This window comes from Nipponia nippon, unplaced genomic scaffold (assembly GCF_047370975.1).
Source record: "Nipponia nippon isolate SJK-2023a ecotype South Korea unplaced genomic scaffold, ASM4737097v1 scaffold_5, whole genome shotgun sequence".
In the NCBI taxonomy this organism is placed as follows: Eukaryota; Metazoa; Chordata; class Aves; order Pelecaniformes; family Threskiornithidae; genus Nipponia; species Nipponia nippon.
Genome location: NW_028262369.1, coordinates 42,831,554 through 42,848,242, shown reverse-complemented (window position 1 = coordinate 42,848,242; position 16,689 = coordinate 42,831,554). Strand labels below are relative to the sequence as shown.

Below are 16,689 nucleotides of genomic sequence, written 5' to 3'. Positions count from 1 at the left end.
CAAAGTTATACTGTAGCATCATGCTTAACAGAAACTAAAATGTAACTGAATTTAAAAGTAGACACGGATGATACAAAAATAATAATTTTATAATATCTAGCAGGATTTGAATGCCAGTGTGGTTTACGCTTCTAGAATTTTCAAGGACTGCTTTCAAATATGTATTTGACCCAAATAGAAATTAAAGTTTAATCTGTTTTTTATTTCATAGAAAACTAGGTACAGAAATATCAAGGGAAAAAATTAGCTTAAGTTGAAGCCTGATAAAATACTATGATGTGTCATTGTTACCTAAATATCAAAGGTCTGGATTCTGTGATCCAAAAGCTCCCTTTTCATTCTATAGTCCTATCCCAGGATTAGCATTTGGTTAAGCTGCTGATCATGAAAGTTAAAGGACTACAATAATGAACAAGTTACAAGTTCAAGATTGTGACCTCTCGGTTGTGATATGTGAAGAAGCTCAGAGTGTGTTAGCGCATAAAATGCATGGTTTTTTTAAACCATTGCAACATACATTTAATTTACATCCATAATACTGAAGAGGTATCCACTGCCAATCTCCAACACTGTTGGAGTTCACTACAGCTAGCTTCAAGCCTGTTTGTCCAGTCCTCCTTCCTATGGAAAGCCAAGTACAAGTGAGGATCATGTATTCGTGGGTCTTACCATGACCTGGCATCTGGATTAGCATCTGCACTCAAAAAAGGGAACTAGGAGGTGCTATAAGCCCCGCAACATAGAAATAGCCAGAGTTATTCACATCAAATTCTTTAACAGCATTAAAAAAATATATATATTTTGAATCAAGTACTATGAGATCCCTCCAGCCTAGAATTCTATCTCACTTTTAAAGCCACACAGCAATTCAGATTCCAATTCTAGTAACTGTGGAGAGAAGATCCCCAGAAAACTTTACCAAAACACTAAGAAATACTAACTTTAGTAGTTCAGCTAAAAAGATGTTTTATATTTTTCTCCAAGACATGACAAATTCAGTATCTTTTTTAATCCCTAAGGGTATGCTCATTGAAGGACCACCAGGACCAAGAGGACCTGCTGTAAGTAGATTAATCACAATTTCCTTTTATTGCCTTTGATTTATCCACTGTGCTTTGGTATTCATGAGTTAACATAATTAATATTGGTGTTACAGTAGTTCCCAAATGGTATATTGGACTTAAGAGTTTTTAGAGGGGAGTAAAAAAGGGTCATCTCCAGCATTTTCAGTGACAGTGTGCTACAAGCTGAGCGCATATGAAAATCAAACTTTTGAATGTTGACTATAAATCTTCGAAAGACAAAAAAATATGCCACCTTATAAATTATTTTATCCAAATATGCGTTCAACATAACTTTCCAGAGAAAAAATAGTTCAAAAATGCTGCAAGCTGCCATTCAGCATAATAAAGTCATTCATTTTCCATAGGGTCTTACAGGTCCCCCAGGTCTACAAGGTCCTGTTGGCCCTCCAGGTGACCCTGGTGAAAGGGTAAGTCAACATACAGATTATCCTGGGTATTCATGGTATGTCTTGCACTAATTGCTACAAGAGTAAGTGGGTCGGGTCCTGATCTGAAATATATATACACATAGGTTAAGAAACTTCAGTAGAACTGAGGCTGATTTTCTCAGCTGAGCAAATGAACTGAGAATCTGGGCAAACACTTCCTTAGCGGTAGAAATATGTACTGTAAATACAGGAAAAAAGTTAAGTTCCTATTTGTCTATATTTCTCTGTTTTGATGTGAATTATTTTAAAATATAATAAAGCAATAGGTACAAACATTTCATATGGATTTGAATGAGTTTAAAAAAAATCAGTATGACCTCAGCTATAAGAGGTAGAGATACAGAGAAAAGCAAGCTCTGCAGAATAAAAATACACATGGAAATATTGAAAGTGATGGATAATATTTAGATGATCCAGGCAGAATTTATTTGCCATATTAAATAACATATTGCATGAGTACCCTATCCAGTCATGAATATAATTGAAATTTAAGCTATTATTTTAGTCTGATGTATTCTCACAAACCTTTTCTTACTGCCACAACTAACACAATTTTGAAACAGCCTAAATATATTTATTTGAGGAAAATATGCTACAAAAAAATTCCCTGAGTTTTATGAGTGATAGTTTACTGATAAGTCTAGCATGTTCATGCAGTATTTGTGTATAGAAGACGTTGAGAGGATGCTATTGCTTCACTGAATAATGAGATAATGTTAAAATCCCAACGATGCTTCGTCTTGATAGTAAGTCAGCATCCACATTTCTTTCATATTTCTTACCTGTAGATTAACTAAACAACATATTTTGGAATTTAAACTTATAAAATGGGAATTTTAACACATTGTAATGGAATAACTACTGATAATACTCAGTTTTTTAACTAACTGCTTACTGAATTAATCATAAAGAAATTCTTGACTAAACACATCATGTGCCTGTCATGGAACACACTTCATATTTTATATAAAAAAGGACACATTACACAAATAAATAATTGTAGAAATGAGTTACCAAACTCATAAGAACAACATAGATTTCTGCAACCATATTCTGCTGTCAGATTCCATCCTAATGAAATAACATGTCTTACTTTAAATTTTAAACATATGTAGACAGGTTCGGGTTTTTACTTAAACAACAGTCAGTGTATATGAATGAAGGCTCTAGCTCTTGCTATAACTATTCTGACTACTTTTCATCTTAGGTAAAAAATTTAGATAAGTAATATTCTGAGAAAATTACCACTCAAGAAAAGCACGTTTCAAATTTTTTATTTTTTTTTTTAATTTTAAAAAGCTCACATTAGTACCTAGAATAATTGAGAATGTTGTTTAAGCACAGAACTACAGAACAATTAGTTGAGAAATCCACCCCTTTTTGTAGTTACCTGTGGTGCTTCAGCTTTTGTACTAAATTATTATATCATTCTAATCCTAATAAAGGGTATAAGACAATTGAGAAATGAATGAAAATGCCATTCTGGAAGGGACCATAACTGGTCCCACTTTTACTTACTGAAGGGAAGAATTTCACTCTTGGAAAATGGTGCAATGGAAGAAGAAAGTGAAAACTAATCTAATCTTCAGTTTCATCTTCAGTAATCTACTCTTCATCTTCTGATCTAATCTTTCAGTTCCAGTCTTCACAAAGACTCATAATCATATGGCATAAAGTCACTGCAGGTCAGAGTGAAGGTTCTTTGGGTGCTTTGCAAGTGCATTTAATTTTTTTTCTCTTTTTTGACCTTAACTCAAAATTGTCTGGGTATATAATGGTTCTTTCTAACAATTACAACATTTTATTCAATATTTTACATCTGAATTAGTAATAATTCTCAATTTAAGATTTATCTGTAGTGTGTTATTAGTAGGGAATTATTTTTTTATGCTTCAGGCTTTTTTGAAAAAAGAGCTCAAACAGACTCCAGACTACTGATCTTAATTCTTGAAGAAGGGAAAAAACACCAACATTTTTCGGATCAGCTTTCCCATTGTTTTGTTCAACTCCTGAGCAGCAGAAGGAACCAGTTAAGACAGTTTGATGTTTGTTGGTCTGTCATTGCAACCCTGCAGAGAGTCATTCTGGTGAACAAGTACTTTGTTTGGCAGACATGCAGCAGGCAAATGAGCACTCCTGATACAGGTCCTTCCTGCCCTTAACAGCTTCAGCTAATAAAAATGCAACGTGCAAATTGCTGAGAGGAAAGGTGCAATTATAAATCTAACTGTTGTCACAACAGCAATAGTTATCTATGCAGCATGTTGGATCAATAATCATGAGCATCATGTACACACACTGGTACATTTCTTCAGCTCCAGCTTACACAAAAAGTTTAGCTCTTTTTAAATTGTAAGGAAGAATTACACTTCATAAAAAACAGATTTCAAGTCCTAGCTGCAGGACTTATGTAGTCTTTGAAAATTAAGCCTACTCAAATTGTTTAAAGAGAATCAACAGTAAAGCAAACACTGGAACACAATGCAAACCTCAGCTCAGCCCAACCTATGAAATCATGAGCAGAACCTCCGTAATTAGGTACTACTCCATTTTTTAATATAATTTGTACGTAAAATAATTAAAGAGAATAGCTTTCTTCCCTATTGCTGAATGTCTTCCCCAAATCTAGTTCTTTAATTACCTCACTAATAATGAATAACATTCCCAAAGCATTTGCAAAGAGAATATTGAACCTCCAAGTGCATCATTATGAATACGAGTGTAAATGTGTGAGTGACTCAAAAGGTTTATCTTATATAGCTGTCTTTCTGTTCTTATACCTTTTTCTCTCATCCTTTGTCCTTTTAGGGTCCACCTGGTCGCCCTGGTCTCCCTGGTGCTGATGGTTTAGCAGGTCCCCCGGGTACCATGTTAATGTTGCCAGTAAGTTGTATTACGATTACAGGGTAGTCAGCCTCCAAAAAGAGGAAGTGCATTTCAAGAAATGTATAGCTGTTTTCTTTTTTCATCTGATTTTGTCTTTGGAATGAGAGATGATTGTATTGTGTAAGCATTTGAAGATCATATGGTACCTTTTTCTCCTCAAACAAACCATATGCTTTAGCTCCTGCATGGCTGCCAGATTGGAACCTACATGAATGTATTACACTTACTGAAATCCTCCTTATATTTTCAACAGCAACTATTATTTGCTACTATATGTCCTAAACAAGGAGTTTGCTGTTGCACAAAGGGCATGTACTCCCAGCAGGCGTGTGTGCTTTCAAGTCTCCTTGACATGGAGAATTTTATGCATTCCATGCTTAAAATTGGACTTCAGTGTCCTTTTTGAAGAGTCAGTGCATCCTTTGAATAGAAATATATGCACATAGCCAGCTCTGCTCCCACTGGAGTCAAAGCAAAACACCATCTGTTTTAGCAGGTGGAGGAACAAGCCCAAAGCTTTTAAAGTATCTTGCAGCTTTGTGGTGTGAAAAGTACTATATGTATGGAATTCATTATTCCTAAGTGTATGTATGTATGTGAAAGCTCTGATGAGTACTGCCATCCCAGAAAACTGATGAACCAACTGTAAATGAAGGGACAGTATTTTTGGTAAGTAAAGCAAAGTAAGTAAAAAGTCTCAGAGCTGTAGTTGCTGCAGTTCTGATACAGGAGGCAGGATTCCATCAGTGTCAGTGAGGAAAGGATGATTTTATAAAGTTTATTTTCTATTTATGGAAAAAATCAATGGAAGTTTATTAAAATAAGCTAATGTTTTTGACCTCGTGCTTGCACCAAGTTCTGTTACCGCAGCTGGCTGTGTAACAGAAATATTTGTTTACCAATAATTAGTTGATGGAAAAATGCCACTACTCCTCAGGGGAATTATTCGCAAATCATTCTTCCATCTGTAGTTGCTGTAACAGTTTGCTCCATTAAAGGTAGTAAATGTGAACTAATACATAACCTATCAGTCACTTTGGAAAATCTCACTAGCTTTATTTTTACATCTTATTGAGCGTCAGCACAAGTGATTTACCAAGTCAAACCAGAAATTTCTCAGGAAGGAAGAAATTGGCTTCAGGTCTCCCAAATTCCAGCCTAGTAGTTTAACCACCATCCAGAATTCTTTTCCACATTTATAAACCCCACTGAGAAGCCACCATCCTTTTATAACAGGTGAACTGCTTACTAGCTTGAGAGCCATCCTGGTATAAAGGAGTAAACAGGTGGAATCGAATCTAGCAGAGGCAGGCCGTGTTGTCACAGAGATACATTCAAAACACCAAGTAACATGCGGGAGACAGCTTTTGTGGGATGTGTGGCTCTTCGTCATCATGTGTGGGGCTTGAATTCACCAAAATGGCTTCACCTCTTCAATGGATGCAAGACAACGAATTTAGGCACTTTTGCTTGGAAAAATACTTTGAAAATGTGGTTAATTCCACATTATGCAGACCCCTACAAACCACCTGGCCTCCTTTCAAATGATAGAAGGCTTGGTAGTTCTCTTCTCATGTTAGAAAAAGTCAGGTGCTCATTTGTGGGGGCTTAAAGCAATAAGTTTTCCATCACTTTCCAAAAAAATCCTTCCATTCTGATAATAATATGACTGCAGGAGAAAGACCTCAGTTACCGTGCCAACTCTGGGTGTAGGCAAACTGAACAAACTGTTGCAGGCAGTGAAAGATTCATGGCCTTGATATTCACTGTGCCTATGCCATACCTTTGGAAAGCCATGCTTCTTGTTGCAGCTTAGTGTCTCTGCAACATTGCAAAGCTTCTGCTAGCAATTTCATGAACAGTAAAAGTCGAGGAGTACAGCAATAAGTACTTAAATTTTATTCTGTAATTTATTTTGAGATTGTCAGAAATGACACCAAACTGTTTCATTTTGGATACCAAACATTTTTTAAATTGAAATCTGCCTTAAATTGAATTGCATTTTTCTGTGGGTAGCTAACAATCTACAGAGAAGTAATTAATTTTGATACATATTTTTAATGAGGTTTTGCAGATAATTAGTCTATTTTGGCCTCTTTTTGAAACAAATAAACAAGCAAATAAAATGAAAACCAGAATCTTATGAAATCAAGAAAATGTTTGCTCATAAAGGGTTAGATTTGCACTTCAGTTCTAAACTATTAACAATGAGTTAATATTCATGCTCAATCCAGTGGCCTCAATGCAGCACTCTTCTCAAGTTAGTGGAATGAACTAAAGACTGAGACCTTGTGTCTTCAAAGTGGTTTACACAGTTGCAGCAAATAACAAGTATGGATTTAATTTGATAAATTCTGAATCCTTTTCTTGTTTTGATACTTGCAGTTCCGCTTTGGTGGAGATGGTGAGAAGGGCCCAACAATCTCAGCTCAGGAAGCTCAAGCACAAGCTATTCTCCAACAAGCTAGGGTGAGCACAAGGAGCCTGCAAACAAAACTGCCACAAGGGTACAGCTCCAAAAAATTTCCGTTTTATATCATGCAGGATGTGAAGTAAAGAGCTCTATCGTCTCATCACAGTAGTTATCTTTATTGACAACTGAGTCAATGATGGGGGCTATTTGCTAATGCATTATGAAATTGTATTAATGTAGAATTTGTATGCTGGCTGGCAGCTTTTTCTTGATACCTGTTGTTTTGTTCTGTTTGTTTTCTCAGATCGCCATGAGAGGTCCACCTGGTCCCATGGGACTCACTGGAAGACCAGGTCCTGTGGTATGTAAACAAAACAGGGGCACAGGTTTAAAAACACAGTAGCACAAGTCCATGGATCTCATTCGGGCCTTGCCTGTACCTCTGTATTTGTACTTATTTTATTTGAAAAGAAACTGATATAATTAAAGCCATAGTTCATATTCTTATTCAAGGCCTGCAATGCAACCTGAATACTAAATCAGTTTTTACTGTACATTTTGGAGTGTTTGGACAGAGCACACTAGTAGGCTTACAAAACTAGTGAATAGTTTTACGTAAGTAACTACATATGCCTCTACAGTCAGTCATCTCTGTAATAATATTTACAAAATTTCATGTGGTAAATACAAAATTCTACAGAAGGAGATACTAAAGCAAGAGTGTGCAAAATGACCTTGGCTCACTATTTAAGCTGAATCTGGAAAGTTCTTAAGAGGCATTCGTATAAGCAATTAAAAACCATACAGACTTCTAAAAGAATTGTACTTTTTTACTTCAGTCCTGAATTTGGCTTGACTGCTAATACTGAATGATCTGGGAAATGACCTTGTGGATGTTAAAAAAGCTTAATATTTGTACAAAGTCTATAACTGGAACAGAACAGTTTTTCTGATGACATGCAAAACAACTTTTTGATCGCAAATAGGTTTGCCTCTGTAATCCCTACAAACACGTTAAAAGGCCAATACTCACAATGAAAGAATAAAAAACAGAAGGAATATTTTAGGGAGCATAAGGAATACTCTGGATCGTGTTCTTCCCTGATCCTAGCAGCTTAACATTCTCTTCAGTGACTCTTGAAAGCTACATGATAATGTATTCTTGGTTGGCTTGGTAGTGCTTTGCCTCACCTTCATATAGCATCAAAAATCTGTTCCAGATTATGCTGTCCTCCAAATTGGCCTGTCTCATGAACCCAGTCTATTTATCTAGGTGAAATTTACTGTTTTCAGGTAAATTTCAGCTAAATATCCCACCAGAATCTCACTTGGTCCCCAGAAACTGAAATCACTGGACTTTACTTATATTTTTAAGCAGACCTATACAAGAGCAATTCTTTTCTAGAGTAATTCTTCCAAAGTAAATAGTTGCCATCAAACAGAGAATTTGGCTCACAGACTCCTGATTGATCACGATTAGGTATGCAATACTTACAAATAGTCAAACCTGTTGGGTCTATTTAACAAACTAATACACTATTTCCAGCAGTGTGTTTAAATCAAGAGACCTGCAGTATAACATTCAGTCTATACAGACAAAATAACTATAGAACTGCTGTAAGCAAGGAATTCATTTGTAAAGACTGGTATAATATTGACAGTGAGTTGTATACCTTTAGCTGAGGTATAACCTGGCCCCATACTCATGCTTTCATGTTTTAAAAGCCTTCATGAATTTCTGTATGCAAAGTTCAACAAATGAATAATACTAATAGTTGTTCTGCTTCTAAGCCACCAGGAGGCTCTAGAAATCCAACTCTTTGATCTGGCAACATTTTTGGCCTACAGTTCCAGAAGCAACTACAGGTTCTTGGTCTGTCAATTGTTTGTGTGCCCAGCTTATTTTAAGAATGAAAGAACTGGAGCTTTTACTCTTAATATCAATTGTATTTTGTTAAATTATTAGTAGCCAATAAGATGCATTTAGAAACATATCAGTTATTGAAAGTCTTAAACATAGCACTGTCAAAGCCCCAGTCTAGTTTCAACTGAGTCTGGAGTTCACATGCTTAGTTAACATAGAATACAAAATAAATTTCTGCCTACTGATATTAAATGTAATCAGTTATATTAATTAAAAGCAGAGCTTACATCAGGGAAACCCAAACAGGCGGTCACCACCTACCAAAGCCACTTTTCTCTCCACTGCGAGTACCAGCTCAGGATCTGATATTAAGTTTGCTAAGGACTTGATTCAATACCCGCACAGTCAGTAGGAATCTTTCCACTCCAGGATGCTAGACTCAGCACTAATCCAAGCCATGAGACCACTTCTTTCTCTGAATGGTCACTATGGTGAATATAGGAGGATTATCAATTTTCCAAGATCTGCAAGATTCGTTTCATATTAAAATACATACATTTGTTCACGACCTGTTTCAGAGGTCAGAAATGCAAAAATTCTTTTGCCCATAATAGTAAACTCCAGTATGTTCCTTCCCTGAGCCTGTATTCTGTGTGAGCATGTCAAGTTTTTTTTGTTTGTTTTGTCTATTTTTATGAGACCACTATTAAGAAAACACAAACTTACTTTGACTAGATCTGCCCCAGATTCCATGTACAGTATCTTACCCTGGATGAAGATCTGTTTTAGGTCTGTTTATGAGTAAAATTTTCTCTGAAAATCTGTATCATCATTTAATGATAGTAAAGAGATACAGTTATATAGATTTTCCACTTCTTCAGAGCCAGATGCACAAAGACCTTGATTAAAACATCACTGAAGTTCATGACAAGATTAGACAGGGTATTTTTCATTGACTATAGTGATCTTTGGATTGAACTCCAAGACTCTGTTACTTTCTTTACAACACAGAAATAGATAAAGAAAGGTGGCTGTCATTTCTGTTGCCTTCCCTACAGCGGATGCACTTCTGTTTGCATGACTTATGTTCCTACTGTGCTCATATTTAGCTCCCAAATATTAATATAGAACAAAGGGTTACATTTGATCCCATTCAAATCAATGGGAGTTTTCTTTGGTAAGAGAAAGATTTTTGGCCCAGTTAGGCCCAGTGTCTAAACAATGATATATCAGGGTATATCTGCAGATTTGAATTGTGAATTCACAATTCCTAATGAATAGGGGATTGTTTGTTTTTTCTCCCTGTAATTAATGTGTAAAAATAGATAGTAACCTTCATTTAAGGAGTTTTTTGTATATTTAAACAATATGCTTTGCTTTTTTCATCAAGGGTGGACCTGGAGCAGCAGGTGCTAAGGGTGAAAGTGGTGAACCAGGTCCCCAGGTACAGTAATATTGCCTGTTATGTTTGAGCTTGTTTATCTTTAAGAAAATGCATTCGTATCACTTAGAAGAAATCAATCAATGATATGCTTTCCGCATGCAATTGAAGAAAAATAGCTTTTAGAATGCTATCCTAATTAAATGCAATAGCTTGATTGTTCATTTTGAAATATGAAAGTAACAATCTTTATATAACAAAGAGCAATTATCACAGGTAGAGTGTCATCATTTGAAAACCTGTTTTAATATTGTCTCTTCAGGCTCTTTTCTCTGTTAAATAATCATATGTCAGTCTGCAATTGTATGACCTTGGGCTCTGATCTTATCAGATCTCATAAGGTGAGAGAGGTTGAATTTAATTGGTAATTAAACACAATATTTTCAAGAAAGACATGACATAGCAAGAATAAGTCTTTAGGAATGAGTGCATGCTTTTCTTCTCAGCTTACTATTATGTCAGCTCATGTGAAGTGATGTTAAAGAGCACTGAAACGCATTGAAATCTTTCAGCTTAAACCTAAAAGTAATAGGGGGTTCTTAAAGAAATTATGATAGGAGTCTGTGAAACAATGATTTTGCCAGATCTCAGGTGGTATCATGGATTTGCTACATTTTTAAGTGCTTGTCTTAAAACTCCACATGGATATTTGAAGAGGAAAAATAAAGCAATTAAAAAAGCACTTCGAACAGCTGGTCAGTCTTCCAGTTTGCTTACTTACATTTTTAGTATCTTTTCTCTTCCTACTCAGTGTTTTTGGATGGCTAGTCCTTGCCATTGCTATTTTCACCTGAAGAAGATGCATTTCGATGGGGCATGAGAAAGCTTCCACAGAAACATATGCCCACACAGTCATCAGTGAAAGTTACATATATTTGAAAAGTGGAATTAGGTTTTTCGGTCTGAGGTAATTTGGTCTCCCTGTAGTTAAAACTGTGCTGTGTAAAGCTAAGACAGCATGTGAGCTGTTTACCAGCACAACTCATGATTGTGTATGAGTTAGGGATCTGAAATAAGCACTCTTCAGTTTTCATCAAATAATTATTATGTGACTAAAATAATTTTGGCATGAGAAAAAAAAGGGTTTTCAAATGACAGGACTGAGATCTTCAAAGCCATGAAAAGAGAGTAAGAAGATTTTATGTTAAAAGGGCCAATTATGCCATGTATAGTGCCATCTCATGAAAACTAGTGTTAAAATTAGGCCAGTTTGGATGCCCATGTTCTGTTAAAACTAATGGGACTTTGGAAACCAGAATCCATCTCCTGGGAAAAAATGCAGCTTTGTGTATAAAAAGATGTTATCTTGTTCTTAAGGTGAGATGTCTAAGTAGCTTTTTGCTGACATAAGTGTGTTTCTAAGAATTACACTCTTTACATTCAGGGTCCTCGTGGTGTTCAAGGTGCCCCTGGTCCAAGTGGAAAAGCTGGCAAAAGGGTAGGTAGCATATGGATCAGTCCTGCTCTGGATAAATAGTTTCTATTTAAATATTAACTGTTTCCACTGCATTTTCAAATGTTTGCCCCTTTGGGGTTTTGCAGGGACGTCCTGGAGCCGATGGTGCCAGAGGAATGCCAGGAGAACCTGGTGCAAAGGTAAATAATAATGGACCTGAGGCTTTATTTCAGTCTTGGAATGTGCTAGACAGATTTTATGCAGGTAGCACAGTTTCTTCCAGGCCAACCCAAAATTCTTCTCTCAAGTGAAAATACTGAGGTTTCAGATAGCTGGGTCAGATGCAAGAGCTGAGAATGAATCATCCATTTAAAATATGGTAATTAATGGTAATGGCTAGTAGTCTGACCTTGAAGTAACTTGATTCTTGGGCCATGATTCCTATCCCTCTGAGTCAGTTTCTGGTTACAGAGTATCAAAAAGAGTAAAGTCAGTTTTGCAACTGCAAAGAATCAAGCTTTTCATTTCAACGTAGACTTATTTTTATAAACAGCATAATTACAGCACAGTGAAAAAGTTGGTGTGGCATCTTCTCTTGCTTTAATACATAGAAGCAAATTTTGTGAGTTTGATCTATGTACTCCCCTCCATGTGTTTCATTCAATAACAAAAGTGTACATATAACCAAGGGTAGAAATTAACTTTTAGAGGGAAGGCATAATTTATTCAGAGTAATACAAAATGTAATAGTGATTTACTAAAGTTGTGATTTCTTCTTTCCTAGGGTGACAGAGGATTTGATGGCCTTCCTGGCCTCCCTGGTGACAAAGGTAACAGGGTAAGAAAAACATGTATATTTATACAATAACAAATTGATACTGTCACAGGAATAATGCACTATTCATTAAGAGTAGCACTAAGGACTATGGGGGAAGTTAAAACAGAATGTCAGCTTTTCACACTACAGAATAATATCTATTTTGTCAGGTAATGTATTCCTCATGAAACATTTTAGTAATATCAATCAATAGATAACAATTCACATATATATTAATGATTTAAATATATTTTCAGAATTCAGATCATATCTTCAGCTAGGTTTTGCTCTATTTTTTCTTAGTTAAGGAATTTTCCTGTTGGATTTAAATTGATTGTTAAAGGAAATAGTAATAGGAAAAGGAAATTAGCATGAAGTTTCTGTATCAGGAGCATGACAAATTTTAACCTGCTGAGAAGCTTGCTCAACAAATGCATTTGAATATTTGAATTGCAAACTGAATTGTTTAGTGTGGTTTATTCCGACAACTGCAGCTTAAAAGAAGGATCAGAGTCAAGTCAGTTAAGTTAGGGAAACGTGAAGTAACATTTAAAACAACTTATGTACTTGCTCCTTATGTCATACCAATCTGTCGGATGAGACTGCATCTTTCCCTACAAAGTGTAGAAATAATCACAGCAGGGGATTTCTGCTTTAAATTACACCCCTAATGTAGATGCTAGTAACAACATACTCTGCTGAATGTACCTCCTTTACTGTTGTCCTGGTAAGTGCAATGCACCATAAAAGAAACAGTGAGTGGGAATGTCAACAGAACCATTCCCATATGTGCTAAAGCTTGATGACCAAGGAATGAATATAGCTCTCACCCTTCAATGGGTTAGCACAGTTGCTGCACTTACCGGAAAAACTCAACTGTATTGGCCACTGGCCCGTACTGTAGTTCTTTGTAATAGCATCTAAGGATACTCTTTTGAGTTCTGTTTGCAATGGGAAAAGAACTAGTGTCATAAAAAAAGTCTTGATCTTCTTTCATCATTCGCTTTTACTTAAAGAGTGTAAAGCAATCAGCACATCACAGAATTGAAATCCCACTTGATCAGCAGGTGACCAGCAGAGGGGGCTAGGCATTCAGCTCTTGCCTCCACTCTGAAGGCTGAGCAGAAAGTGGTTCAGAGTCAGGGAATGTGTGTCTGCTTTCCAACCTGGAATACTAGAATTGTCTGTCTGTGGGACCTTCCAAGTCATAAAGAATTTTTTTTTCCAAATATTCTATTTGTTTCATATTTCCTAAACAAATAAAAAAACTAAAATAAAAGAATAAGTTTGGGTTGAAATTTGCAAAATAGTCATGAAAATAATTACTTCTTTTCATGATTTCTTTCATCCCACTATTTAAAAACCACTGCATTCTCGTGTTTCTATGGAAATCTTCTTGTAAAAGTGCAAACTATGATCCTTCTGAAAGCAGCTCAGTTCAAAGCCAGATCAGATAGATCTAGCTCTTCGGATTTATGTATACTGACAGCATATAATGCAAATATTCAGTTCTCTTTGGCTTGCAATAAAGACCACAAAAAGAAAGACAAGAGAAACACTTGTTTTTGTTGTAGTTATGTTTCAGCTGTAAGAAAATTGATGTTGAAAACCCATAACTTTAGAGTAGAACTTTTAGGACTACTTTTAGAATGAGTCATATTTGAACAATGAGTTGCAAATTGGATGTCTCTCTGAGGTTATGCCTCTGTCAAACACAAGTTGTCAGACAGGATTTACTGGATGAGATTCTCTGACTTCCAGTGTAGGGAAGATCAGACCACATGGTGCAGTATTCCTTTTAGCTTCAAAATCTATGACTTTGAACTTTTCTTATTCAGATTTACTGGACACATAACCCTTCTGGAGTATAAAAGCAAGACACTATATACTAGAAGAAAAGGTCTAAGGAAAAAGAAATTCAGGCTTTAACAGAACATTTGAAGGAAAGAATTAGAGCATTGAAGAACTGACAATGCTGATAATGATAGGAAATTTTGTTGTTACTGCATGACAATACCAGGACACTGAATGCAAGCTCCTAATCTAAGTGCCATGTGATTGCAAGACAAGAAAGGTAGCCCCTGAGGGGTGAACTATTTCAATATTTGAAATATTAGAAATAGTCAGTCTTCACCTGGATATTAATTGGAAGCCAGAGCACAGATCATGTGTCTCATGTGTCATCTTTCAGGAGTGTCATTTGGCATGTAGAAAAACACATACTCTACCAGCAGATCATGTTGAGGAGTTCCAAACTTAGCAAAATATAGAAATTGCTGTATTAATTAATCTTAGAGGTATGGAAGTGAAGTTCATAGTATTTCATTCTCTCCCATGCCGACTCCAACTTACAGAGGACAGAAAGGCAGTGGAATAAAATCCTGGCATCCCTAATATTAGATAGCTCTGGGTTAAGAGAGCAAGTTACCTAAAATTCCCTAGGAAATTTTGAAAGAGAAAAGAATGGAGCCACTAAAGAGTGGCTCCATATATCTCTGCTAGGATCCACAGCAGTGGTCAAGTTCCTTGGAGACACTGATAAAATTAAGGAAAACAGCATGAATACTTGGTTGTTGTCCAATGCCAGAAGGAAGTCACAGTCTAAAAACCCGCTGCCCCGAAAGAGGTCAGTCAGTGGTGTTTGAGCTATGCAGCACACTAGTTCTCTTTAGAAATGGGGAAAGAAAAATAAATCCTAAAAGTATGGTCCAGAATCTACTGAGGCTCTGCATATATAGACTTGAAAAGCCCCAGCCTCTGAGGGGAAGTGTGGAAATCTGGCTGCCTTCCAAAGCCTCAGACAAATCAGTCCCAAGGCTCTCAAATGACTGGTGCCAGGGTGCGTGGTTCTGAAAGGTGGTCAGTGCACTTCACCATGTATATTCCAGGGCCCAGCAATTGGTTTATTAACTTCTGACCCATGTACACATGGTTTGTTTCACTGGCAGTAATACATTGTGTAGAGGGAGGGGGAAGGTGCTGATGAGACAAAGAAAAATGTGGATAACACTGCTCTTTGTAGCAGTAGTTTGTGCATGTTCTGGGGCCAAGAATAGTTACAGAGCGAAATTTTACAAACACAAATAGTTCATTGTTTCAATAATGTTCATTTGTTTTTATACTAATGTAATAAAAGACTTTACTGAGTACTATAACTTACAGATTTGTATCATTGTGTCAAGACATGCTTTGACACAGACTTCAGCTAACACATTTGTTTTCATTTCCCTTTGCATCCATTATTCTTTCCAGCAACAGATGTATTTTTTTAGTGACTTTCCTTATTCTACAGGGAGACCGTGGCCCACAGGGACCTCCTGGCTTACCTGGTGAAGATGGATCAAGAGTAAGTTGCTATTTACACAGTAAAATCTAGAGTGAATCCTCATGTAATGGGAATATGGTCATGATATATGTTCTTTTTTTCTAAAACTTCTGTTCTCTTTGTACAAAAATAGGGAGAAGATGGGGAAGTCGGACCAAGAGGTCTCCCAGGTGAAGCTGTAAGCAGTGCTTTCTTATTCTTCTGTTTCTATTACAATCGAAGTCACTCTCGGATTTTTTTTCCTTTCTATTGAACTGTTCTGAATTCCAGGTATAAAAATTACTGCATGTGTGTATATATAGAGAGGACTGATTCTGTTTGAAAAGCAAACAAATGAACAGTTTTGTCAGGGGTGAAACACTACTTACAGGATTGGAATTAAGTTAGGGATATATCCAGCCAAGTATGCACAACTTCCAGAATCACAAAGGCTATTTCCTATCCTATTATGTAAAATCAGTCACTGCAGTCCTTGATACATGAGAATATAACCAAGCCCCTGTTGCTTTGAAAATGTTTTCCAAACATCTATTTATTAGAAAATAAGGCCTGGCTTCTCCTCTTTTTTCACACTACTGTGCTTCATTGTGTATTTTTACACTTGTTTCACATACAGAATTTCCACTGCTGTCAGTTGGAATTCTGCAGGTGCTGTCACTGCAGAGCAGAGTTCTGCATTGCAGGCAAGAAACCAAGCCTCAGAAAGGGGAATTTTTCCCTAAAAGTATGATATACTGCTGCCTACTCGCAAAGTAGGAAGAAGTCACTACAAAGTCAGAGCGTTAGCAATTTGTGACTATATCATACATGAGGAGACTAGAGACTCCGTCCTGCCTACTTTAGCAGCATGATGTAAACGATGACACAAATGCTGAAAACTAATATTCATTTACATAGTATAAAGCCAAAAAATTATGTTATAGACCAAATCTTACCCACTTTATTTAGGAGAATACCCCTTGATCTTTTGTGGAATTTTTTAGGGGTAAGAGGAACAAATCTGATTTTTGTTTTCAGAATGCCTTGCATTTATT

At 36.3% G+C, this 16,689-nt stretch overlaps 1 protein-coding gene across 2 annotated transcripts in view; it reads left to right on the top strand.

Annotated features, from left to right (window-relative positions):
- The window catches only part of COL11A1 (collagen type XI alpha 1 chain), a 163,418-nt gene that overhangs the window by 58,834 nt on the left and 87,895 nt on the right, over nucleotides 1-16,689 (top strand). For both annotated transcript variants that reach the window (XM_009468296.2, XM_087731724.1), the window contains 11 exons: nucleotides 1,020-1,061; nucleotides 1,430-1,492; nucleotides 4,322-4,396; nucleotides 6,785-6,868; nucleotides 7,117-7,173; nucleotides 10,067-10,120; nucleotides 11,502-11,555; nucleotides 11,660-11,713; nucleotides 12,298-12,351; nucleotides 15,623-15,676; nucleotides 15,789-15,833. In XM_009468296.2, the coding sequence (XP_009466571.2) occupies nucleotides 1,020-1,061; nucleotides 1,430-1,492; nucleotides 4,322-4,396; nucleotides 6,785-6,868; nucleotides 7,117-7,173; nucleotides 10,067-10,120; nucleotides 11,502-11,555; nucleotides 11,660-11,713; nucleotides 12,298-12,351; nucleotides 15,623-15,676; nucleotides 15,789-15,833 (636 nt within the window). The remainder of the gene's footprint in view (nucleotides 1-1,019; nucleotides 1,062-1,429; nucleotides 1,493-4,321; nucleotides 4,397-6,784; nucleotides 6,869-7,116; nucleotides 7,174-10,066; nucleotides 10,121-11,501; nucleotides 11,556-11,659; nucleotides 11,714-12,297; nucleotides 12,352-15,622; nucleotides 15,677-15,788; nucleotides 15,834-16,689) is intronic.